The 27,759-nt window shown below is 44.8% G+C and overlaps 1 protein-coding gene across 1 annotated transcript; it reads left to right on the plus strand.

Annotated features, from left to right (window-relative positions):
- LOC121656984 lies at positions 1-27,759 on the plus strand. The gene is made up of 9 exons (XM_042012332.1): positions 1-185; positions 738-840; positions 1,386-1,499; positions 1,621-1,677; positions 3,735-3,872; positions 5,557-5,604; positions 10,291-10,404; positions 24,322-24,420; positions 26,523-27,759. The coding sequence occupies exons 1-9, from the start codon at positions 28-30 to the stop codon at positions 26,628-26,630; spliced, it is 939 nt and encodes a 312-aa protein (XP_041868266.1). The 5' UTR covers positions 1-27; the 3' UTR covers positions 26,631-27,759.

Here is a 27,759-nt window from a genome sequence, read left to right on the forward strand (position 1 = left end):
GGTCAGTGTTACCTGAGATCTTACGTAATGCCAGTCGTGCAGACTGCTGTCCTGTCTGCAGCTCGTGCATGTGAGCAGCTCGAGTCGCAGAACACGCCCTGCTGCATCCTACACAGCGGCTGCATCCCTCGTCCTGCAGAATTTCTTCTGATACACAGAGAAAAGGTCGAGGATACACAGCTGAGGTAAGACCAGAAGATCTGTAGAAAATGAAAACTGGATTTAGCTTGTTGGGACAAGACGAGGGGGACAGATGAAGATGCGATGCGGGTGGTAAAACTAAAAGTTAATAAACTCTACATCTAAATAAAGCAAAGCTACTGGTTAGCAGCGTGTTAATCTAGTTTAATAATGAGGGTGGGAGGAAAGCGCAGTCTGTTCGGCGTATCCATCTTCTGGACTGTCCCACTGCAGCAACATCAGCATCTTTAGAGAAGATTCAGCCTCAGAGAGAAAACTGAACTCAGACGGACGTCGTTAACATTCACAACTACAAGCTGGTAAAGTCTTCATTCATTCAGATCAGTAACGTTCATTTTAAACTTATTAATGTCCTTCACTGCAGTGGGTGGGTGGGTGGGGGGGGGCAGGATGTCGTCGTCTGCATTTACCTGCCGCAGCTCCCTCCACGCGCATCACGCACATCGTTTAACCAGGCCTGCTCAGTTTTTGTCTTCCTTTTGGTTAAATGATTGCCATTATAGTGTTTAAATTGACATTTACTATTTGTATAACAGCTTTAGGATGTCTCAGGATGACAAAGACACAACCCCTGCAGCAGGGACACTCTCTGCAGCCCAACTGCAGTCCCACCATAAAATGGAGCCCAAGACTCTGGGGGTGAGTGTGAAGCAATCCAAGTTATCACTCTGTGATGTTCTTTTTGCATTTATAGCATGTTGTAAAGCTGATCAGATATATCACATAACAATTATCAATAAGTGTTCTGTCAGTTCTACAGAAAAAATAAAGCTTCATCTGAGCGCAGACCAGTGTAATGAAGTTTGAAATAAAACCTCCTCTTGACTTAGAGATACATTTCCAGCGTATTCATGTTGCAGCGAAGAGGCCAATGAGGGCCACTTTGTCCGATCTGTGATTGGTGGAATTATAGCGTTGGGCGGGCGTGTGGCAGCGCGTGCACATGCTTGTGGCAGCGTGCACAGGCGTGTGGCAGCGCGTGCACAGGAGATGGACAGTGATGGCTTTGATGAATAAAACTGAGGGAAAGTTTTATCCATCTGAAGAAAAACAAAAATAATTTTTGTGTGGACAGAATGTATTTTTGAGATTACCTGCACCAGTTAATCAAATGAATGAATGACTAAATAAAGCATCACTTCCTGTATCTTTTCTTCATATAAACCCCTATCTTCCCTCACCAGGCAATCCAAATCATTATTGGGGCACTGATTCTTTGTCTCAGTGCTTCTGTGCTCCAGATCCACGAGGTCCACTTTACAGAAGACGTGGCCCTGTTCCTGGTGGTTGTCGTACAGGTCAGTCATAGGCCTCTAACTGGAAGTTTTCAGTGTAAATGTTCATTTTTCAGTTCTGTTACAGTATATTTTCATCTCATCTAATTCATTTAGCTACTTTCCGAACTTTTCTGTACACCAGGTGACCCTGTCTGGTTCAGTGCTGGTCCACAGTGGCAGGAAACCCAGTCTGTTTTGGGTGAGTTCATCCAACAAGTAAGAAAAGAAAATTCTAACTTTGTTATGAGTTGTGGACAAAATTAAGCGCCATTTCCACTAATGGTACGGCTCTGTACATTACCAGTCGGTACACATTTTGTGTATTTCCACTGGGAACGGTACCAGAATATTCAATCCGAGCCATCTTATTTTTTGAGACCCTTCTGTTGGGCCACAATCTTATCAATCCAACCCGAAAGGGTGAAACTTTACACGCTGCAATTGTTGATTTGTAGAAAGAGTCATCACTTCCTGCTGGACTCAGCAACAACAAAGCAGGAACAATTCCATATATTGTGTATTTTTTGTTGTTTAAAGCTACAAGCCAAGTAGAAAAAAACATCATTCTCCTCCTTTGTTTCTGTGTTGTGTTCTTCTTTATTTCAAGGCGTTGTGCCACAAGGCCATCACATTATTATGTAGCTGATGCATCCATCAATAACCAGCTGATAGATATGTAAACACCGCATTGACCAGTACCTCAGCCCAGTCCTGCCATACGCCAATGTGTCCGTTATATTGGTCGGGGCAAGAAAGCTTGATTTTACCTCCGCCAAGGCGGATGTATTTGACAGCGTTGGTTTGTCTGTGTGTCTGTTAACAACTTAAATCAAAAAGTGATGGATGGATTTTCATAGAATTTTCAAGAAAAATCAGAAATGCAATAAGGAACTAGTGAGTAGATTTTGGGGGCGATCCGGATCACCACCTGGATCTAAATTTTTAAAGGATTCTTTACTATGGGGATAAGGAAAAATGCCATTAGCACCTCTAACTCAAAAACTAGAATCACTCAGGAAGTGCAGACTTCTGCCAAGCCATTGTATTTTTTTTTTTTTTTTTTTTTTTGCCAAAATGTGTGCATTATTTTTGAGTTAGATAAATAACTTGCCAGGCAGGTGTTCTGTTTTATATTTATATATTTGTTATATATAAATTTGTTATATGTTTTATATGCATCAGAGTAGCATACTTTACGTTAATGCGCATGTGGGTTTGGGTTAGGTCAGTTTGCACTATGCTAAACTGACAGAACAGCAGCACTGTTGACATACAAAGTGGGCTGTACGCCAACAGTGTGAAGACATGAGGGCACAAATTTAACCGGAAATGGGACATTTTTGTCTAAGAACTTTTTTACAGCATTGTACCATTTGACATAACAGGAGGGAGTTGTGTTCTAGGTGCTCATTACCAGGTAGTTGGCCTTTCATTTGCACCAATTTGTGAGCATCTATATAAAACAAATCCATTTTAAAAATGTGAAGATGAGAACAACAGCAAATTTTGGTGATAATGATTAATAAACCACACATATTGACATGATTTTTCACAAACAAACCTGCCGTAACAACATAATTATCATAATTATTATTGTTGATATTTACATTAGAGACTTGACAGACACAAAATATATCATAAAGAATTTTATTATAGACAGCTGATGTGAATTATCTGAAGCAGATGATGTGGAAAAAATGAGACACATGACTCTGTAAAGGGTTAATTGATTTTACCAAACTTAAGTGATGAAGTCTTTTGTAAAGGTTGTTGTGTTACCTGGATCTGTGTGATATTGAGATAAACAGACCTTTATGCCTAAATTTGCCGAGTACGTTTAAATATGATTAAACTACCTACATAATGCTAATAATTAGACATTACACAATACTGAGCGCAGCCATCTTTAAATCTGAAAAAACTTAACTGAAAACTTATGAGTTCGCTTTTAGGAAAAACAAGATCTTGGTCATTTCCGGCAAAAAAAATTAAACTTTTTTCTTTCAACTTTTTATATTGTCTGTAAGTTTCACCTGAAAGCTGAATATCCCAAACTTTTTGTTTCTGTACTTCCACTGATATTCACTCATCTGGATGTGTGGCGGACAAAATAGTCAGTGCTGATCAATAAACTAAAAGCAAGCCCTCAGGTCCTCTTCATAAATGTTGCTGCATCGTACAGTTTTAGCTTTCTAGCTACAGTTTTTTGTTTTAACTTCTTGGTTTACGTATGAACAGTAATCTTGTCATATGCAGGTGAAATGTGTCCTGGTGCTGCATCTGATCAGTGCTGCTCTTACCACCGGAGCTCTGGGTCTCATGTCCAAACACCTGCCGTACCGCCAGGACTCCTACCACTGCGAACACTGCCGGAGGCTGGAGCTGCATGCTGTGGTATGCTCTTCAAAATAACACAGAGAAGGGAAAAAGAACAATGTGATCATAATGAGAGTTTTATTGACAATAATAATAATAATAATAATAACAAAAAGAGAATCACATTGTGTTTCATGGCTCTGTGGTGGGTTGTGTTAGAGAATGGTTAGGACTAACATCTGTTGCTAGAAAATTCCACTTCAGGCTGAAAGTGCAGAGATTTGCTTTATATGCCGTTTGTTTTTGATATAATCGAGTCTTGCCTGGTGCAAGACTGAAACAATGTTTGCAGGACAAAAGTTTTTCTGAACAAAAGACACCTTCTAGGATCAGAAACCTGGTCAACAGGTCAGAGTAGAAGCACCTCAGTTATTATTTAGAATACATTTATCCTTGTAAATAAGGAGCAGAATTCAAATTATTTTCAGATTTTTATTGATCATCAGCATTTTGGAGGTGACACTGGGAGGTTGAGTTGAACCAGAAGCTGTGGTCTTCAGAATCTATGTGTAGATCTCAGAGGGGCCAGTGATCTGGTGGGTTCTGCCTCGGTCTGGTCCTCATATCTGTTGCAGGTCTTTCCCAGGAAAGATTTGGCATTAAACCGTCCCATTGTACATATCATGAAATAAAACATTCATTCATTCATTCATTCATTCATTCATTCTCTATATTGCATCGTCCGTTAAGGGTTGCGGGGAAGCTGAACCTCTAAGGAAGCATTTAGCTGAACTAAAAACCAACAAACTTTTTAAAGAATGTGGAAACTCGTGGATGTTGAAACACTTGTTAGATCAGGTGTTTCCTCACACTTGGAGGACAACAGCAGTCATACAGCCATTTAAAAAGAAATATTTAGATTTCTCACAAATTAATAATTTAAGGCTAGTTTTAAACTTTTCTTTTTAAATATTGTCATAGAAGAAGCTGAACCAATACTTCTTTCCTGGACTATCCTCCAGCACCGAGAAGGCTCCTTTCACAGTGTTTTTGCCTGAAGGTGGAAGCTGTATGACTAGCGTGCACATACTAAAACGGCTCTGCTAGCAGCCATGGACACAGGATGCAATGACATCACAGCAGAGTCGAGATGATAGCTTACCCGCTGCAACGCAAGCGAGTACGCTATCTCTCTATTTAGTTCAGATACATACAGTAGCATGTATCCACTGTTACAATAGCATTTTGTGCACAACTCTGTCCAAGCGCTGATACTTAGTTTAAGATAGTTGTAGTGACTGAAGTGTATGCTTAGTTCATAATGCTGTGAACAAATTACTATAAGATGGCAAAGAGCGTATGAAGTGACAATGTGAAACAAGTGTATTCTGTGTCATGTATTCATTCACTCTGCTGACAACACTGACATGCAACTTTACTGTAGTTTTCAAATGGCTGTACATCTAGTGTGTAGTGCTGTCTTGGGCATTTTCAAGTAGTGTCACTGACATAAAAACTTGCTTTTGAGGAATGAACTATATTTTTAGCAAGTGGCATGCTTTTGCAGGTTATCCACCAGGTTCTGCAGTTTGTACTAATTATGACTGCTGTGCAAATGTTAATTCTGATGTGAGAAATGCACCAAAGCAACTGAAAAAAAAAACTGTGTAAAGTGAAGTGCATACACATCACACTCCCTTTGGTACTGATAATAATTATAATAAATTAATTATTGACACTACATGTCTTTACTGTCCTGCAGCAACATTGTTTCAGAAAATGCACCGGGCTGATCGAGCAAAAGTGTAAAGTAAGTGACTGTTGTTATAATTAACACCTTGGTAAAACAGGTTGTTGACTAATTGTTTTAGTCCATAGAGCAGTGGTCGGCAACTGGTGGCCTGCGGGCCACAACTGGCCCGTCAACAATATCTAAAGGATTTCGGAGCAGAGAAAGTCTGTGAGAAACTTCCTGTTTAAGGCCCATTTATTTACACAAATGAACGGAAAGTTTCATTCGTCTTCTGCGTTGGTTACGCGCATAATTTGGTCCGTTTTCAGGGAGCTTATCCTATCTGTCGCTTGCTGCAGAAGTCGGAGCGGTACCACCAGAAATCGTGGGGACAGTGCTGAGCAGAATAGCTGACATGTGACCAGCGAAAGAAACAAACCACAGACAAAAAAAGAGGATGAGGAAGGGAACATAAAAGCAGAAGAAGAATGAAGACAAGCACAACTGTAGAAATTGTGCAAGCTTGTGAAGAAAGACTGTTTACGGCGTGCTGGGTGGTTGAAAACAACTTCACAGTGACGCTTTACTGCTGCCAAACGGTGTCTGAAACAGACTTCGGCTTGCAGGATTGAACTCTGAACTTAGCACTGCCCGCTAGTGAAGAAACTGACTTAACAGCCATGGCAACTCAAAACATGCATGGAGGTATGAGGATGGCGAAGAATGACAACGTTTGAAATGGATCTTGCTATTTACATACGTAAGGGTGCATAAATGGTGAAAAGCGGTGTATGTTTTGCTACCAGCTTTAGTAATAAACACCACACAGCTCTGCTTGTTCCAGCAGAGTCCTGTGTCTGCTTCACCACTGCTGGGTAAAGTGAAGGGAGCTAAGCATGACCCTAGCTGCAGCTTCAAACAGGATTTATCACCTCGTTTATAACTCCAGAGCTTGGTTTGGAGGTAGAAGAAGGAAGGTTTAACTGCTGTTTCAGTCAAAACAGCCAATAGTGGAGGCAACAGACCAGAGCAACACAGTTACTAAACCCTCAAAAATGTTGCTTCAGGAGCAAAAAGACCAAACAGAAAGACGAGGAAAATCACTTTTGTTGTTGCTGTTAGCGTGGTGTTTAATTCACCTGGCAGAGAAGCTGCCTCATAAGCACAAACAAACTAGATTTAATACCAACATCTCAATGACCCATTTTCTCATCTACCTGCTGAACAAAAAAGACCACTATAACCCACACAATGTTAAATATAAGACGTGTTAAACACTCGAATGGAACACACACATTATACAAATAACATCTCACACACATACACACATACATACATATATATATATATATATATATATATATATATATATATATACATATGTTGTCGGGGGCGCATACCCCTGGTAGGATCACCCATGGCAAACAGGTGTCTAGGGGAGGGACCAGACGAAGCGCGGCTCAGATGACCCTTATGATGATGAAAAAACAAGGACCAAGGTTTCCCTTGCCGGGACGTGGGTCACCGGGGCCCCCCTCTGGAGCCAGGCCTTGAGGTGGGGCACGGAGGCGAGCACCTGGTGGCCGGGCTTTTGCCCATGGGGCCCGGTCGGGCTCAGCCCGAAAGGGAGACATGGGCCTCTCCTCCCGTGGGCTCACCACATGCAGGAGGGGCCATAGGGGTCGGGTGCATTGTGAGCTGGGCGGCTTCCAGAGGCGGGGATCCTAGCGGTCTGATCCTCAGCTGCAAAATCTAGCTCTAAGGACGTGGAATGTCACCTCTCTGGCGGGGAAGGAGCCTGAGCTGGTGCATGAGGTTGAGCAGTTCCGGCTAGATATAGTTGGACTCACCTCGACGCATGGCTTGGGCTCTGGAACCACTGCCCTTGAGAGGGGCAGGACCCTCTTCCATTCTGGAGTTGCCCCCGGTGAGAGGTGGCGAGCAGGTGTGGGCATGCTCATTGCCCCCCAGCTTGGCGCCTGTACATTGGGGTTTACCCCGGTGGACGAAAGGGTAGCCTCCCTCCGCCCTCGGGTGGGGGGACGGGTCCTGACTGTTGTTTGTGCTTATGCACCAAATAGCAGTTCAGAGTACCCACCCTTTTTGGAGTCCTTGGGGGGTTGATGGAGAGCACTCCTTCCGGGGACTCCCTCGTTCTGCTGGGGGACTTCAATGCTTACGTGGGCAATGACAGCGAGACCTGGAGGGGCATGATTGGGAGGAATGGCCCCCCTGATCTGAATCCGAGTGGTGTTTTGTTGTTGTTGACTTCTTTGCTCGTCATGGATTGTCCATAATGAACACCTTGTTCAGACATAAGAGTGTCCACATGTGCACTTGGTACCAGGACACTCTAGGCCGCAGTTCGATGATCGACTTTGTAGTCATGTCGTCGGACTTGCTGCCGCATGTCCTGGACACTCGGGTGAAGAGAGGGGCGGAGCTGGCAACTGATCACCACCTGGTGGTGAGTTGGCTCAGATGGTGGGGGAGGATGCCGGTCAGGACTGGCAGACCCAAGCGTGTTGTGAGGGTCTGCTGGGAACGTCTGGCAGAGTCCCCTGTCAGAAAGAGTTTCAACTCCCATCTCCGTCAGAGCTTCAACCATGTCCCGGGTGAGGCGGGGGACATTGAGTGCGAATGGGCTGTGTTCCTAGCCTCTATTGTCGAGGCGGCCAGCCGCAGCTGTGGCCGTAAGGTCATTGGTGCCTGTCGTGGCGGTAACCCCGAACAAGTTGGTGGACACCGGCAGTAAGGGATGCCGTCAAGCTGAAGAAGGAGTCCTATCGGGCCTTTTTGACCTGTGGGACTCCAGATGCATCTGATTGGTATAGGCGGGCTAAGGCTAAAGCAAAAGCTTGGGCATGGGAGGAGTTTGGAGAGGCCATGGAGAATGACTTCCGGACGGCTTTGAGGAGATTCTGGTCCACCATCCGGCAGCTCAGGAGGGGAAAGCAGTGCTCCGTCAACACTGTGTACAGTGGGGATGGGGGGCTGCTGACCTCGACTCGAGACGTTGTGAGGCGGTGGAGGGAATACTTCGAAGACCTCCTCATTACCACCAACTCGTCTTCTGATGAGGAAGCAGAGTCTGAGGTAGCTGGTGCTGGCTCGCCTATCTCTGGGGCTGAGGTCGCTGAGGTGGTTAAAAAGCTCCTTGGTGGAAAGGCCCGGGGGTGGATGAGGTCCGCCCAGAGTTCCTTAAGGCTCTGGATGCTGTAGGGCTGTCTTGGTTGACACGCCTCTGCAGCATCGCATGGACATCGGGGACAGTCTCCCTTGACTGGCAGACTGGGGTGGTGGTCCCCCTCTTCAAAAAGGGGGACCGGAGGGTGTGCTCCAAGCAGTGTGGTTTTCGTCCCGGTCGTGGAACAGTGGACCAGCTCTACACCCTCTTTGGGGTCTTTGAGGGGGCATGGGAGTTTGCCCAACCAATCTACATGTGTTTTGTGGATTTGGAGAAGGCATTCGACCGTGTTCCCCCGGGACTCCTGTGGGGGGTACTCTGGGAGTATGGAGTGCCGGACTCGCTTGTAAAAGCTGTCCGGTCCCTGTACAACCGGTGTCAGAGCTTGGTCCGCATTGCCGGCAGTAAATCAGAATCGTTTCCAGTGCGGGTTGGACTCCGCCAAGGCTGTCCTCTGTCATCGATTCTGTTCATAACTTTTATGGACAGAATTTCTAAGTGCAGCCGAGATGTGGAGGGGGTGGGGTGGCCTCAGGATTGGGTCTCTGCTCTTGACGTGGTTCTGTTGGCTTCATCGGGCTGTGATCTTCAGCTCTCACTGGAGCGATTCGCAGCCGAGTGTGAAGCGGCTGGGATGAGAATCAGCACCTCCAAGTCCGAGACCATGGTCCTCAGCCGGAAAAGGGTGGAGTGCTCTCTCTGGGTCTGCGATAGGGTCCTGCCCCAAGTGGAGGAGTTTACGTATCTCGGGGTCTTGTTCACGAGTGAGGGAAGGATGAAGCAGGAGATCGACAGGCGGATCGATGCGGCATCCGCAGTGATGCAGACTCTGCATCAGTCTGTCGTGGCGAAAAGGGAGCTGAGCCAAAAGTCAAAGCTCTCGATTTTCCAGTCGATCTACGTTCCTACCCTCACCTATGGTCATGAGCTGTGGGTAATGACCGAAAGAACGAGGTCGCGAATACAAGCGGCCGAAATGAGTTTCCTCTGCAGGGTGGCCGGGCTCTCCCTTAGAGATAGGGTGAGAAGCTCGGTGATCCGGGAGGGGCTCAGAGTAGAGCTGCTGCTCCTCCACATCGAGAGGAGCCAGATTAGGTGGCTTGGACATCTGATTAGGATGCCTCCTGGACGCCTCCCTGGTGAGGTGTTCTGGGCACGTCCCACCGGAAAGAGGCCCCGGGGTAGACCCAGGACGGACTACATCTCTCGGCTGGCCTGGGAATGAATGTGGAAGGGGGGGGGAGTCTGGGTTTCCCTGCTTAGGCAGCTGCCCCCAAGACCCAACTCCGGATAAGCGGAAGAAAATGGATGGATGGATGGATGTATATATATATATATATATATATATATATATATATATATACATATATAGTATATATACTCTTTGGCCGCCATTCAGTTGATCAGAATAAATTTGGCCCCAGGCCAAATATAGTTGCCGACCCCTGCCTTAGAGAATATCTACTGAAACTTCTGTCTTTATTTCTATAAAATTATTGATAACAGGAAGAAAGACATTGTTGTTTTTTTGTTTGTTTGTTTTTTTTACCATGCATGCTGTTGGATTTATATGGTAGCTGCTGATCGATGGGATCCTGGGAACACTGGTGATCTTCCTTGTGCTGGAGCTGCTGATCTGTATCACTGCCATGCTGTTCGGACTAAGTGTCTTAGCTGCTGGTGGAAATCAGGTAAAGTCTTCATCAGATGACCTATCAATCTTCACATAGAATTCTTGCAAACACTATGCAAATTTTAGCAATTCTGTATTTTCCCCATTGAGATTATCTGATATGGATCATGTGACAGACTTAAGGAAAATCTGCAAAGTTCTTCAAAATGTTCAGATTATCCTTTAATAAAACAAAGAAAATGTTTACTCTGCTGTTAATTCTGCCCTCTTAGTTGTATGTTGGATGTGTATCATATGTATGTCAACAAAAGAACAGTTTGTTCTGAAAGGTACCCATTAGTATAGTAAACCCTCTGCTTCTCACTACACTCTCGTGGACTTCACATGGACAGATCGTGTCTCAGTCCTCCCTGACAATTGGCGTTTCTAACATCCAGCTTGATAACATACCTCAACAGGGACCACAGCTCTGCAGAGAACACATTGCAATTGTCATTGCAATTCTGGATTTAGTCCTCAGTGTATTTCTGGACTTGGTTCATGGTATTCTGTATGTTTCTGTGTGTCCATGAGACTAAACAACAGATTTGCAATTATATGTTTTTTTAAGGAAAATCTGACTCAGCAACAATAATGTGTGGCATAAGGAGAAGTGCGTTGGACTGGTGCTGTATACCTCATCTGTTCTGACTGGACATCCTGTGGAGGCTGCACAGATATAAATCAGTACATTATACTCTATACTCATCAATGAGGTCACAAGCACTGATTTCAGTCAGGGTTGGTCCAGTCAGTTCGGTGAGTTACTGCTTGAGTTTCTGTCTTGGTTTCGGGTTATTGTTTACATTGCTGGTGTGGGGCTCTGTCGTTTAGCACCTTCTCTCTTCAACTAGTTGAGGCCGTGATGCGGGTCACACCCACTGTGTACTGCTCAGGGCAAAGCAGATAGTGGCGGTTTCAGCCAGTTGCAATCAAGCAAAGTGAGCTCAGCTGTGTCAGCTCCAGATACTTTACCACACATGGTGTGCTGAAGCGTCAGCGAGGCATCAGCCCGACGTGGGCTGACGTCGGGTAAAGACCACAAAGGGTAAAGACCTGCGAGTCTATCTGCGCGAGTCCACTAAGCAAGGGAACGAGCTTAAACCTCCTCACTACCAAATCAAACCATCCCTGTCAGACATGGTACAGACCAAGACATGTCACCCATAGACACCACAATCCGCAAAACTGTCCTTTCCAATGGCATGTACATCAGTCACATCCTCTGTTACCGTCTGTCTCTGAAACTGTCAGTCCACAGTAAACAAAACAGTATTTCTCAGTTAAATCTCTCTGTCATTCAGGTCCTAGCCCTGACTGAAACCTGGATCCATCCAGAAAACACAGCTACACCAGCTGCCCTTTCTGTCAGTGCAGAATTTACCCAAACACCTCGGTCAGCTACGAGGAGGTGGAACGGGCATTCTTGGTAAATGGTCCGTATTTATATAGCGCTTTACTGTTCCTGGAATGATACCCAAAGCAATTTACATCATACATCACATTCACCCATTCACACACACATTCACACACTGACATTCACACACTGATGGCGGAAGCTGCCATGCAAGGTGCTCAACCATGACCCATCAGGAGCAATTAGGGGTTCGGTGTCTTGCCCAAGGACACCTCAACATGAACCTCTATGGCTACCTGCTCATCACTTGAGTATCATGCAGTAAAGGTCTCTACACCCATTACTGCATACATTCTGGTCATTTACCGCCTTCAGGTGGCAGTATAGATGAGTTTGTCTCTGAAATGGACATGATTCTCTCTGACATTCCTGATGATGGCACACCACTAATTATCATGGGAGACAAACCACAGCAACTGACTTTTTGGCTCTCATCTACTCTTTCAATCTCAAACTGGTTCAGACTCCTCCAACACACAAAGCTGGTAATACTCTTGACTTGGTTCTGACCAGAAACTCCTCCACAGCCGACCTGTCTGTCACCCTGCTGCACCTCTCAGACCACTTCCTGGTTAAATTCTCTGTCTTCCTTCCTCATGTCACTCAAGCGGCTCCAAAAATGGCGTCCTACTGCAGAAACTTGAGATTCCTCAGACCTACACAGCTGTCTGATGAGGTCACCACCTTCAGCTAAATCTGTCCAAGACAAAACTTATTGTCTTTTCAGCTAATCCTTCATTACCACCAGAGATAAACTTGCAGCTTGACTCCATCATGCTTGTGCCTACGTCTTCTACCAGGAATCTTGGTGTCATTGTAGACAACCAGCTGCCCTTTAAGGACCATGTTGCCTCGGTTGCTTGATCTTGCCAATTTGCTCTCTACAACATCAGGAGGATCAGACCCTACCTGGTCCTGGCTCTGGCCATTTCATGCATTGACTACTGCAACTCCTTACTGGCTGGCCTGCCTGTATGCTCAGTTTAACCTCTGCAGATGATCCAGAATGCAGCAGCACGTCTGGTCTTCAATCAGCCCAAAAGAGCTGATGTCACTCCGCTGCTAATTGCTCTCCACTGGCTTCCAGTTGCAGCACATCAGATTCAAACATGCCACCACAATGTGGCAAATGCAATCCATCCATCCATTTTCTGCCGCTTATCCGGATTTGGGTTACAGGGGCAGCTGCCTAAGCAAGGAAACCCAGACTTCCCTCTCCCTGGCCACATTCCCATCGCAGCCGCTTCACACTGTGGATCGCTCCAGTGAGAGCTGAAGATCACGGCCCGATGAAGCCAACAGAACCACATCATCCGCAAAGAGAAGAGACCCAATCCTGAGGCCACCGAACCAGATCAACACCTCGGTTGCGCCTAGAAATTCTGTCCATAAAAGTTATGAACAGAATCAGTAACAAAGGGCAGCCTTGGTGGAGTCCAACCCTCACTGGAAATGATTCTGATTTACTGCCTGCAATGCGGACCAAGCTCGTACAAGCGGGTCCAGCACTCCATACTCCCGGAGTACCCCCCACAGGAGTCCCCGGGGGCACTGTCGAATGCCTTCCAGAGCCTTAAAGAACTCTAGGCAGACCTCATCCACCCACGGGGCCCTGCGAGTGAGGAGCTTTTTAACCACCTCAGCGACCTCAGCCCCAGAGATGGGAGAGCCAACACCAGGTACCCCAGACTCTGCTTCCTCATCGGAAGACGAGTTGGTGGGATTGAGAAGGTCTTCGAAGTACCCTCCACCACCTCACAATGTCCCGTGTCGAGGTCAGCAGCCCCCCATCTCCACTGTACACAGTGTTGATGGAACACTGCTTTCCCCTCCTGAGCCGCCGGATGGTGGACCAGAATCTCCTTGAAGCCGTCTGGAAGTCATTCTCCATGGCCTCCCCAAACTCCTCCCATGCCCGAGTTTTTGCCTTAGTGACCCGCCGAAGCTGCCCTCCACTTAACCTGCCAATACCCATTAGCTGCCTCTGGAGTCCCACAGGCCAAAAAGGCCCGATAAGGACTCCTTCTTCAGCTTGACGGCATCCCTTACTGCCGGTGTCCACCAACGAGTTCGGGGTTACTGCCACGACAGACACCGACGACTTTACGGCCACAGCTGCGGCTGGCCGCCTCGAAAATAGAGGCATGGAACACAGCCCATTCGGATTCAATGTCCCCTGCCTCACCCTGGACATGGTTGAAGCTCTGCCGGAGATGGGAGTTGAAACTCTTTCTGACAGGGGACTCTGCCAGACATTCCCAGCAGACCCTCACAACACGCTTGGGTCTGCCAGCCCTGACCAGCATCCTCCCCCACCATCTGAGCCAACCCACCACCAGGTGGTGATCAGTTGACAGCTCTGCCCCTCTCTTCATCCGAGTGTCCAGAACATGTGGCCGCAAGTCCGACGTCGAACTGCGGCCTAGAGTGTCCTGGTGCCAAGTGCACATGTGGGCACTCTTATGTCTGAACAAAGTGTTTATTATGGACAGTCCAAGACGAGCACAGAAGTCCAGCAACAAAATACCATTTGGATTAAGATCAGGGGGGGCGTTCCTCCCAATCACGCCCCTCCAGGTTTCGCTGTCATTGCCCACGTGAGCATTAAAGTCCCCCAGCAGAACGGGGGAGTTCCCAGAAGGAGTGCTCTCCAACACCCCTCCAAGGACTCCAAAAAGGGTGGGTACTCTGAACTGCTGCTTGGTGCATGAGCACAAACAACAGCCAGGACCCGTCCCCCCACCTGAAGGCGTAGGCAGGCTACCCTTTGTCCACCGGGGTAAACCCCAATGTACAGGCGGGGGGCAATGAGCATGCCCACACCTGCTCGGTGCCTCTCACCGGGAGCAACTACAGAATGGAAAAGGGTCCAGCCCCTCTCAAGGACAGTGGTTCCAGCCGGATCCACTCAACCTCGTGCACCAGCTCAGGCTCCTTTCCTGCCAGAGAGGTGACATTCCACGTCCCCAGAATTAGCTTCTGCAGCCGAGGATCAGACCGCCAGGGTGCCCGCCTCTGGCAGCCACCCAGCTAACACTGCACCCGACCCCTATAGTCCCTCCTGCAGGTGGTGAGCCCACGGGAGGGGAGGCCCATGTCACCCTTTCAGACTGAGCCCGACTGGGCCTCATGGGCAAAGGCCCGGCCACCAGGCACTCGCCTCCATGCCCCACCTCTAGGCCTGGCTCCAGAGGGGTGCCCCGGTGAACTTAGTCCGGGCAAGGGAAACCCTGGTCCTTGCTTTGTCATCATCATAGGGGTGATTTGAGCCACACTTCGTCTGGTCCCTCTCCTAGACACCTGTTTGCTATGGGTGACCCTACCAGGTGCATGAGCCCCCGACAACATAGCCGCTAGGATCGTCAGGACGTACAAACTCCTCCACCACGATAAGGTGGCAGCTCAGGGAGGAGAACGTGGCAAATGGTAAATGGTCTGTACTTATATATCGCTTTTATCCAAAGCACTTTACATATACATCACATTCACACACATATTCACACAAGGCGCTCAACCACGATCCATCAGGAGCAATTAGGGGTTTGGTGTTTTGCTCAGGAACCCCTTGACATGAGCTCGACAGGCTGGGATCGAACTGCAACCCTTGGACCACAGGACGACCACTCTCTCCACTGAGCCATGCCGCAGAATCTACCGCAGAACCTTACACATCAGTAGCTAGACTCTCTGTTGTTCCCCGGTGGTGGAACAATCTACCAAACTCCGTCCGATCCACAGAGTCCTTATCCACTTTTTAAAGCAAGCTAAAGACTCAGTTGTCTAAGGAGCGTTTCCACACTTAGCTTAACTCTTCTACTCAGAATGACTTAGAAAGATTTGTCCAGCTCTTTGGCTCAACCAAGTACTGAAGAAGCTGCGTGCACTTACGCCCAAGATGATGTTGTTTGATGAAATCATGATCTTGTATTTAAACAAAATGACTTACAAAAAACTAATATATATATATATATATATATATATATAAAATCTAAGTCGCTTTGGATAAAAGTGTCTGCTAAATGACTGTAGAATAGTAGAAAAGTTAGTCCTTTGTAAGCTGACAACATCTGTTATAGATCAGGGAAAATTATATCTAAAGCAGTAATTAATCAGGCTCTCTCTACATCAGGCTCCAGGCTGCTGTCCTGCAGGTGTTAGCTATTTTCTTGCTTCACCACCAGATTCAAATCAAATGCCTCCAACAGGTTGTTGTCAAGATTTAGAAAATTTCTAAATTTCTTTGATTTCAGTCAGGTGTGTTGAAGAAAGAAATATTCAAAACCTGCAGGAAACCAGAGCTTGAGGACCAGAGTTTGGCATCTGTGCTACAACCTCAGTTACAAACTAAAAGCACTCCATGAGCGCCAACCTCCACCAAGTTATAGGGTCACTGACCTGAGAAAAACCCCAAAAGGCAACAGCTCACCCAGTACCCTCTATATTTGTAAACTACTCGTTCAGCAGATCCAGAATATCAACATGATCTGGGTCAAATAATGTTGGATTATTCAATATATATGTAAGGGATAATGCCCGACGCGGTGGCCATTATCATAAATTAATGGACGACGCGGAGGCGTGAACCATCCGACACAAAAATTAGTTAGTTAATTAATAATAATAGTTAATAGTTAATTTATGATAATGGCCACCTCGGAGGGCATTATCCCGCTTATACCATGGTCCATTAAGAAAGAAAAAAAAATTAAATAAATTATTATTGCGTTAATGTTGGTTTTTACTGGTAAAATCGTAAGTTTTTCACAAGAAGCAGCTGAGTGAACTATTTTGTTGTGACGCGTTGCCAAGGTAACCGACTCTGACACAGAACCTGCAGCTCGGTGGGTCAGCTGTTGTATTAGACCTGATCAGTGGAGGGAAGGGAGATGATTGATTAACGTTATCTTACGTGACACAAACGTGTCATTTCAGAGGGCGTGTGCAGCTCTTACAGCTGGTGTGTGTCCAGAGGATGATGCCACATTTGGTTTCAAACAGTCAAAGTCCACAGATCGTTTCCTATGTCGTTCAATAAGCCCGCAGGCTGCTCTAATCTGGTATCTGCTGCCCGGCATCTGAGTTTCTGTTGCCACGGTTACCAACTACCGTTTAGTCAGTGCAATAATTTACAGCAATAAGGCTATTTGACCGGAACGTCTTTCATTTCACTTTTTAATGGACACCTTCCAGCCAATCAGAATCGAGTATTCACCTAGACCAGGGGTGGCCAACGTCGGTCCTTGAGAGCCACAATCCTGCAGGTTTTCCATGCATCCCTGCACTGACACACCTGACTAAAACTAATGAGTCATAGTGCAGATCCTTATAAGCTGTTGGATCCACTTAATTTGAGTCAGGTGTGTTGGTGCAGGGATGCATGGAAAACCTGTAGGATTGTGACTCTTGAGGACCGGCGTTGGCCACCCCTGACCTAGACCATGATATGTATATATATATATATTTATATAGATTTATATATAGATATGTATTCTTAGTTAATGATTCTTGGCATTAATATCCAATGAGTTAGAAACTCTAATGGCAAATATACCTATCTCCCAATAGTAAAGAATCCTTTAAAACAAGTCCTGGATCCAGACAGTGATCAGGGTCACCCCCAAAATGTAAGCACTTGTTCCTTATTCCAGTATTCCATTTCTGACATTTCCCGAGAATTTAATTAAAATCCATCCATAACTTTTTGAGTTTTCATAATAAAAAAAACATGAACAGAAGCAGAAGAATGAAGGCAGAATAAGGTTTGGCTGTGCTCCAACAAATTATTGAGGAAGACTCAGATGGGGGAGAAATGATCAGCTCCACTTATTACAATAGGGCCAAGGTCAGACATCCTGGACAAGATGCCCACAGCATTCATTTGGTCTGATATACAAGATGGCAGTGATCCTCCACCAGAGCTGCATCGATGCTAGAATGACCTGCATGCGTTCATTATTGAGGTGCAGACATACAATACAATACAATAAATCATCATCAGCTGATATCCAGCCCTCTGTTTTGTTTTTTTAGCTTTTATATGATGCTCTTTTCCTAGTTGTTCTTGCTCAAATAATTGCTAAATATGTATAAATACATTTTAAAAATTAATTAATAAGTGAATGTTGTAAGCTAGCAAATATTTGACATTTTATATTTGAAATACAAGCCTACATGCTAATCAATTAAGTATTTCTTTACTACAGCTGTGTCTACCTCTGTATGATAAATAGGATTCAAAAGGGGAAAACTGACCTCTATGAATGCCAACTCTATCATTTTTTACTGATCATCCCCAAAATCTAATCAGTTGTTCCTTATTCCATATTGGAGATTTCCTGAAAATTTCATCAAAATCCGTCCATAAATCTTTGACTTATATTGTTAGACATACAGACAAACAGATGCTGCCAAAAACATAACTGTTACTACCCCATAACTGGGGAGGTAATACGTTGGGTCTCTTCCTTATGCCTTCTCTGTAAAGTCTAAATAAAACTGATTGTAATGAATTCCAAATCTCATTTAATCCACATTTTATTCCCAATAGAAGATAAACAACATACGTTTTCGTGGAAAATATGAGCTCATTTTAAATCTGATGGCAGCAACAGGTCTGTAAAAAGTAGTTCCAGGGTGATGTTGAGCACGATGTAAAAAGTAGTTCCAGGGTTAAGTTCAGCACTGTGTAAAAAGTAGTTCCAGGGTGATGTTCAGCACGATGTAAAAAGTAGTTCCAGGGTGAAGTTCAGCACGGTGTAAAAAGTAGTTCCAGGGTGATGTTCTGTGTAAAAAGTAGTTCCAGGGTGACGTTCAGCACTGTGTAAAAAGTAGTTCCAGGGTGATGTTCAGCACTGTGTAAAAAGTAGTTCCAGGGTGATGTTCGGTGTAAAAAGTAGTTCCAGGGTGACGTTCAGCACTGTGTAAAAAGTAGTTCCAGGGTGAAGTTCAGCACTGTGTAAAAAGGAGTTCCAGGGTGATGTTCGGTGTAAAAAGTAGTTCCAGGGTGACGTTCAGTACAGTGTAAAAGTAGTTCCAGGGTGATGTTCAGCACTGTGTAAAAAGTAGTTCCAGGGTGATGTTCAGCACCGTGTAAAAAGTAGTTCCAGGGTGACGTTCAGCACTGTGTAAAAAGTAGTTCCAGGGTGATGTTCAGCACTGTGTAAAAAGTAGTTCCAGGGTAAAGTTCAGCACGGTGTAAAAAGTACTTCCAGGGTGATGTTTGGTGTAAAAAGTAGTTCCAGGGTGACGTTCAGCATGGTGTAAAAAGTAGTTCCAGGGTGACGTTCAGCACTGTGTAAAAAGTAGTTCCAGGGTGATGTTCGGTGTAAAAAGTAGTTCCAGGGTGATGTTCAGCACTGTGTCAAAAAGTAGTTCCAGGGTGAAGTTCAGCACTGTGTAAAAAGTAGTTCCAGGGTGATGTTCGGTGTAAAAAGTAGTTCCAGGTCGACGTTCAGCACGGTGTAAAAAGTAGTTCCAGGGTGATGTTCAGCACTGTGTAAAAAGTAGTTCCAGGGTGATGTTCGGTGTAAAAAGTAGTTCCAGGGTGACGTTCAGCACTGTGTAAAAAGTAGTTCCAGGGTGAAGTTCAGCACTGTGTAAAAAGGAGTTCCAGGGTGATGTTCGGTGTAAAAAGTAGTTCCAGGGTGACGTTCAGTACAGTGTAAAAGTAGTTCCAGGGTGATGTTCAGCACGGTGTAAAAAGTAGTTCCAGGGTGACGTTCAGCACTGTGTAAAAAGTAGTTCCAGGGTGATGTTCGGTGTAAAAAGTAGTTCCAGGGTGATGTTCAGCACTGTGTCAAAAAGTAGTTCCAGGGTGAAGTTCAGCACTGTGTAAAAAGTAGTTCCAGGGTGATGTTCGGTGTAAAAAGTAGTTCCAGGTCGACGTTCAGCACGGTGTAAAAAGTAGTTCCAGGGTGATGTTCAGCACTGTGTAAAAAGTAGTTCCAGGGTGATGTTCGGTGTAAAAAGTAGTTCCAGGGTGACGTTCAGCACTGTGTAAAAAGTAGTTCCAGGGTGAAGTTCAGCACTGTGTAAAAAGGAGTTCCAGGGTGATGTTCGGTGTAAAAAGTAGTTCCAGGGTGACGTTCAGTACAGTGTAAAAGTAGTTCCAGGGTGATGTTCAGCACTGTGTAAAAAGTAGTTCCAGGGTGAAGTTCAGCACTGTGTAAAAAGTAGTTCCAGGGTGATGTTCAGCACCGTGTAAAAAGTAGTTCCAGGGTGACGTTCAGCACTGTGTAAAAAGTAGTTCCAGGTTGATGTTCGGGTAAAAAGTAGTTCCAGGGTGACATTCAGCACGGTGTAAAAAGTAGTTCCAGGGTGATGTTCAGCATGGTGTAAAAAGTAGTTCCAGGGTGATATTCAGCACCGTGTAAAAAGTAGTTCCAGGGTGACGTTCAGCACTGTGTAAAAAGTAGTTCCAGGGTGATGTTCGGGTAAAAAGTAGTTCCAGGGTGACATTCAGCACGGTGTAAAAAGTAGTTCCAGGGTGATGTTCAGCACGATGTAAAAAGTAGTTTCAGGGTGATGTTCAGCACGGTGTAAAATGTAGTTCCAGGGTGACGTTCAGCACTGTGTAAAAAGTAGTTCCAGGGTGATGTTCGTTGTAAAAAGTAGTTCCAGGGTGACGTTCAGCACTGTATAAAAAGTAGTTCCAGGGTGAAGTTCAGCACTGTGTAAAAAGTAGTTCCAGGGTTATGTTCGGTGTAAAAAGTAGTTCCAGGGTGACGTTCAGCACGGTGTAAAAAGTAGTTCCAGGGTGATGTTCAGCACGGTGTAAAAAGTAGTTCCAGGGTGATGTTCAGCACGGTTTAAAAAGTAGTTCCAGGGTGACGTTCAGCACGGTGTAAAAAGTAGTTCCAGGGTGATGTTCAGCACGGTTTAAAAAGTAGTTCCAGGGTGACGTTCAGCACGGTGTAAAAAGTAGTTCCAGGGTGATGTTCAGCACTGTGTAAAAAGTAGTTCCAGGGTGACGTTCAGCACTTCGTAAAAAGTAGTTCCAGGGTGATGTTCAGTGTAAAAAGTAGTTCCAGGGTGACGTTCATCACTGTGTAAAAAGTAGTTCCAGGGTGAAGTTCAGCACTGTGTAAAATGTAGTTCCAGGGTGATGTTCGGTGTAAAAAGTAGTTCCAGGTCGACGTTCAGCACGGTGTAAAAAGTAGTTCCAGGGTGATGTTCAGCACTGTGTAAAAAGTAGTTCCAGGGTGATGTTCGGTGTAAAAAGTAGTTCCAGGGTGACGTTCAGCACTGTGTAAAAAGTAGTTCCAGGGTGAAGTTCAGCACTGTGTAAAAAGGAGTTCCAGGGTGATGTTCGGTGTAAAAAGTAGTTCCAGGGTGACGTTCAGTACAGTGTAAAAGTAGTTCCAGGGTGATGTTCAGCACTGTGTAAAAAGTAGTTCCAGGGTGAAGTTCAGCACTGTGTAAAAAGTAGTTCCAGGGTGATGTTCAGCACCGTGTAAAAAGTAGTTCCAGGGTGACGTTCAGCACTGTGTAAAAAGTAGTTCCAGGTTGATGTTCGGGTAAAAAGTAGTTCCAGGGTGACATTCAGCACGGTGTAAAAAGTAGTTCCAGGGTGATGTTCAGCATGGTGTAAAAAGTAGTTCCAGGGTGATATTCAGCACCGTGTAAAAAGTAGTTCCAGGGTGACGTTCAGCACTGTGTAAAAAGTAGTTCCAGGGTGATGTTCGGGTAAAAAGTAGTTCCAGGGTGACATTCAGCACGGTGTAAAAAGTAGTTCCAGGGTGATGTTCAGCACGATGTAAAAAGTAGTTTCAGGGTGATGTTCAGCACGGTGTAAAATGTAGTTCCAGGGTGACGTTCAGCACTGTGTAAAAAGTAGTTCCAGGGTGATGTTCGTTGTAAAAAGTAGTTCCAGGGTGACGTTCAGCACTGTATAAAAAGTAGTTCCAGGGTGAAGTTCAGCACTGTGTAAAAAGTAGTTCCAGGGTTATGTTCGGTGTAAAAAGTAGTTCCAGGGTGACGTTCAGCACGGTGTAAAAAGTAGTTCCAGGGTGATGTTCAGCACGGTGTAAAAAGTAGTTCCAGGGTGATGTTCAGCACGGTTTAAAAAGTAGTTCCAGGGTGACGTTCAGCACGGTGTAAAAAGTAGTTCCAGGGTGATGTTCAGCACGGTTTAAAAAGTAGTTCCAGGGTGACGTTCAGCACGGTGTAAAAAGTAGTTCCAGGGTGATGTTCAGCACTGTGTAAAAAGTAGTTCCAGGGTGACGTTCAGCACTTCGTAAAAAGTAGTTCCAGGGTGATGTTCAGTGTAAAAAGTAGTTCCAGGGTGACGTTCATCACTGTGTAAAAAGTAGTTCCAGGGTGAAGTTCAGCACTGTGTAAAATGTAGTTCCAGGGTGATGTTCGGTGTAAAAAGTAGTTCCAGGGTGACGTTCAGCACAGTGTAAAAAGTAGTTCCAGGGTGATGTTCAGCACGGCGTAAAAAATAGTTCCAAGGTGATGTTCGGCACGGTGTAAAAAGTAGTTCCAGGGTGATGTTCAGCATGTTGTAAAAAGTAGCTCCAGGGTGATGTTCAGCACGATGTAAAAAGTAGTTCCAGGGTGATGTTCGGTGTAAAAAGTAGTTCCAGGGTGATGTTCAGCACGGTGTAAAAAATAGTTCCAGGGTGATGTTCGGCACGGTGTAAAAAGTAGTTCCAGGGTGGTGTTCAGCATGGTGTAAAAAGTAGTTCCAGGGTGATGTTCAGCAAGGTGTAAAAAGTAGTTCCAGGGTGATGTTCAGCACGATGTAAAAAGTAGTTCCAGGGTGATTTTCTGTAAATGTCTGGGAAGTGACGGAAAGTGATTATTATTTTGTTGTTGTTGTTGATTTTTGTTTGTTTGTTTATTATTTGTTTTTTACTTGTCATTTCCAGTATGATGACAGCAGAATGAAGGATGCTTTGCCAAGAAGAGCTCAGATTTAAAATAAGCCCATATTTTCTATGAAATGATAAAATGTTTCAGTTTCAACTGGCAGTTTCAGAGGACGAGGCAGAGCAGCCAGATGGCCCTGCCAGGAATCCTCCTGTTGGAGATGGGCCCCACCCAGCACCCAGGAGGGCCAGGCCACCCTGGGCATAGGCCTGTTACAGACAGGTGCTAGCTCCAATGCCATGGCTAAGCACCTCAGAGATGATGCCCGCTGACTTACCTTCCACGGTTACTACACAAATTCAGTGAACAGAAACCTAAACGTGTAATAACAAACCAAACAATCACAAAGGAGTACTTCTGTGTAACCGTGCTGCAAGTAGGGGTGCATGTCCAATGTGGAAGAGGTGCACATCAAGCCTCCACAGACCTACACAAACCATACCACGGTGACTCTGTCTCTTACCTTATGCAGATTCCACACAAGTTTAAATCCAGCTTAACACTACCCATCTAACCCTCTAACGCAATCTTTAACCTCCTCCTGCCCCAGGAATCACCAAGGAAACAGGGGTGTAGGAAAACCCCCTTCGCTCACCGATAATTGGAAGGTGTGTGTTGGTAAAGCAGTTAAAATTGAGGGGCAAACTAATTAACAAAACATCATGATACTGAAACATACTCTCATGTGCTGCAGTATAAACATTAAACAGACAACAAACTTGTAAATTGTAAAATGTCTCAGTTTTAACATCTGATATGTTTTTTGTGTTCTGTTTGGAATAAAATATTGGTTGGTGAGATTCTCCACCAACATGCATGGTGGTGTGGTGGGTAGCCTCACAGCAAGAAGGTTGCTGGTTCGAATCTCGGCTGGGGCGAGGTTTTAACCTGGGTGGGCATGGAGTTTTCCCCGTGTATGCATGGGTTCTCTTCGGCTTCCTCCGTCCAAAGACATGCATGTCAGGTTAACTCTAGATTCTCCCTAGGAGTGAGCGTGAACGGTTGTTTCACTCTGTGTTGGCCCTGCGATGGACTGGTGACCTGTCCAGGTGTACCTGCCTCTCACCTGTTAATGCTCCAGCTTACCCGTGACCTGTAATGGACTAAGCGGTACAGAGAATGAACTTTCTTAGACCTGGGTTGTAACATGTTTCAACAAATAATTATGATCTTAATTTGAGGATTTCATTCACTGAATTATTTCAAGGCTGCAATTATTTTTATTTAAATGCTACAACACACAGGCCCAGAAATCCAGGATCTGAGTAATCCTCATTTACGACATGTCTTCCGATAACCAGATGAAAACTGTCAGTCATGTTACTCTCTGCACATTAAGTCTTGGAAGTCTGAAGAAGAAGTACATGAGATAATTTAAACTTCCTTTTTTCACAGTACTAAACTACCTGCCACTGATGACTGTTCTACATAATTTCTGGAAATAATTGTCTCAAACTTTGTTACTGTAGACTTTATTTTGCAATTAACAAAAACTTGTCTTTGTTGAAATCTTTCTTAAGATCTGTATCAGGAAAAGTTTTAAATATTTACAAAAAGAAAATAATCATAGTAAGTCCCTGTCTAACTTGAAATGTTTGAGCTGTAACTAAGAACTACCTATATGCTGTATGTGTTTGTGACCTGCAGACCTCCACCCAGAGACCTGAGTATCCACAGACTCGCCCGCCACCTGCTCCGGTGATGCAGGCTGTTCCGACACCCCAGGTAGAAGCTGAACCATCTCAGGTACATCAGGTTTGGGTACTTTCTCTGCAGAGCACCACCTAAAGAATTTTTACATGATTCATTCTGGACCAAAGTGGATAAGCAAAGATTCAGCAATGTTCTCACATATTCAGGCAGCCATGAATTCCCACAGGAATTCTGGTATGGAAGCAACTCCTGCCCAGTTATTTTCTTCTTCCTGCAAACATGTTTTAATTTGCAACAACATGAAGCCATCATTATTACAATTCTGGTTGACAATTTAAAATTTACAGAGCTAAGGAAACAAATATATTGCATCAAATCTTCTGTTTGATTCAATCCTTCATCCTGAGCTGCACAAGGAGACGGTGGAGAGGAAAACCTCCATCAGGACCTGAACCAGGAAGGAAAACTTTCATCAGAACCAGGAAGAACGGCCATCTGCCTGGCCCGGTTGGGGGTGGAGAGGAAAGGAAAGAGGGGTCAACAGGCACCATAACTCTAAGGCAGCAGAACTAAAGTAATGGATAAGTGTCACCAAACCATCCCAGCTATATAAGAAAGGAAAGGCAGACAGAACTTTAAATGATAAATGGACTGCATTTACAGTATATAGCGCTTTTCTTGTTCATGTTGACCCCTCAAAGCGCATTAACGCTACATGTCACATGCACACACTCATCCAGTACTAAGTGCTTTGCTCTATCACACACATTGTTTCCCTGATAGACACGTCAGGAGGCAATTTGGGGTTCAGTGTCTTGCACTTCATCATGTAGTCAGGGTAAGCCGAGAATCACTCCACTGACTTTTAGGTTGGCAGGTGACTGCTCTTCCTCCTGAGCTACAGCTGTCCAAATGGGAGCTGGTTCCACACAAAGGTCCTGCCTCCCCTTCTTTTCGAACCTATTTCTTTAGAATATGTTCTGCTGGGGACATGGACCCACCCCACTGCAGGCTGGACTGTCCCGATACCCTTCCACTCCCTGGCCATGCCTCTGGAATGCGTGGCTTTATTTTGTCTTGTTAAAAAAGAAAAGAAAAGATGTTACCTTGAAGCAGTTTACATTCCTCTTTAACTCACTGTAACGTTTCTACTTTCATTATCACAAAGAAGATGGTAAATTTGGCCAAAGGTGCTGATATGACCCACACCACTACAGAGCCTGGCCTATAATTTTTATCGGAGACACTAGTGTACAATTCTCAAAGCAAAGATCTGGGAAATATGTTTCACCTGCATGACGGTCTTTTCCAGAAGCCTTTGACCCCGCAGAGGTTAGGACATCATCACTCTGTATAGTATTTGTTGGAAAATGGATTCCTGCCCATCAGCATGTTGTGACTGGTTGGAGTCTTGGCTGTGGGGAGGTTTGAACAGTGGCATGTTCTCCCAGTGCACGCGTGGGTTCTCTCTGGGTTCTCCGGCTTCCTCCCACCATCCAAAGACATGCATGTTAGGGTAATTGGTCACTTTAAATTCGTGAATGGTTGTTTCACTCTCTGTGTTGGCCCTGTGATGGACTGGCAACCTGTCCAGGTGTACCTGCCTCTCACCTGCAAATTGCTGGGATTGACTGCAGCTGCCCTGCGGCCCTTGTGGATGTCTCATCTTGTGTCACTGAAAACAACTGTCACTACTAATCATTGCACTGGACTACATTATTTGCTGGCTATTCTCACTTCTAACTGTGTATAGCTAAATACCTCCTTGTATAAGTCTTGTAGATATTGAGATTTTTATACTGTTTTTTATTTTGCTACCTTTAGAAGCACAACTGCTAAATGACTGTACCGCTGCAACACCTAAATTTCCCAGCTTGGGATGAATAAAGTACTTCTATCTATCTATCTTAATTGGACTGAATGGTATGGTAAATGGATGGATGAATGAACTGAATTTAAATGAATGTCAAGCTCTGCACACGTATGCCAATTACCCATTGACTTGAGTCAAGTGTGCAGGAGGGAAACTTCTAAAACCTGCAAGACACCGGCTCTCGAGGACCAGGACCGAGGATCCCTGATCTAAGTTGTCCTGAAAAAAGATGTCCAGGTGTCCAGAAAAGGGCATAAACTGTCCAGCTTCAGCACCTCTGTCCTTTACTTGCTGAGGTTTTTCTCTGTCTCTATGTCTGCAGGTTGCCGTAATTGTGACAGAACCAGATTCAGAGCAGATAGAGGAGATCGCCACCCCACCCACTGAACCTCAGGTGGAGCCGATAGAAGCTGTTGCCATGGAAACCTGAAGTCAGAATTTACTCCCTGTAGTGTTGTATTATTCCCTGACAGAACAGAAGGGTCATTTCTGGTAGTCATTATAAGTTGACTGAAATTTAAAATGCAACAAATCTGCTGATTTATGTAGCTAACAGCCACTGACACAATGTAAACAAACAAACGAATAAATACATGTGAATGTCCTAACAAATTTAACACAGTCATTTACAATGATTACTTAGGCAACTCAAACTGATAGTCCATTAAATAAAAACTGATCAGATATTTCTGATTTAAATTCTAAATCTGAGCCAATGGAAGAAAGAAAAGTGTTTATTCCTGTCAGTAGTTGTGTGTTCACATGTCGACTGAAAGAACACTTTATTAAAGATCCAGGTTTTCTGCACAGTTTGCTCTGCTTTCATACTCAGTTTGTTAGTATTCACGTGGAGACTGTAGAATGTCATGACCAAGTGATTGTGTAAATATTGTAATCACAGTTAAATTAAAATTATTGACACTTCTCATCACTCTCCTGAGTCCTGTCTCCCAGTAGCAGATTAAATCAGAATCAAAATCAGATGTACTTCATTGAACTGGCAAATTGCAGTGTATGATCGAATAAGAAAGAGAATAAGAGTAAAATTAAACTATATGATGAAAAATAATATATTCAGAGCACACTTGATAAATATTCAGATTAGAAATAGAAAAGATAATTAATATAAAAGAAAAATATCTATTTACAACATACAATTCACAAATAAATATCCAGGTAAAAATAATTAATAACAAAAATTACGGTATTCAAGATCTAAAACGAAGGTGCGGTGGTAGATGAAGCAAGGAAAAAAGGAAAGAAGACGAGTTAACCAGCAGTGAGTCTGGAGAAGAACTCTTACAAAGTGTTATGGCCTGCGGCAGCAAAGATCTCAGCGTTCATCGTGACAGCAGAGCTGGAGAAGCTGCTGTGTCTGCTTTGTGGTGGAGAGGGTGGTCTGGGTTTTCCATGATAGAAAACAGTTAGTTTGCAGTCCTCCTCTCCACCACAACTGCAAACATCTTCTGCAGGCAACCAATCACAGAGCCAGAGTCCAGTCTGCTGTCGATGTTCACACCCAGGTCCACATGTCAATGTTCCCCTCCAGGATGCAAGGA

Source organism: Melanotaenia boesemani, chromosome 17 (genome assembly GCF_017639745.1).
Source record: "Melanotaenia boesemani isolate fMelBoe1 chromosome 17, fMelBoe1.pri, whole genome shotgun sequence".
NCBI classification, from domain to species: domain Eukaryota; kingdom Metazoa; phylum Chordata; class Actinopteri; order Atheriniformes; family Melanotaeniidae; genus Melanotaenia; species Melanotaenia boesemani.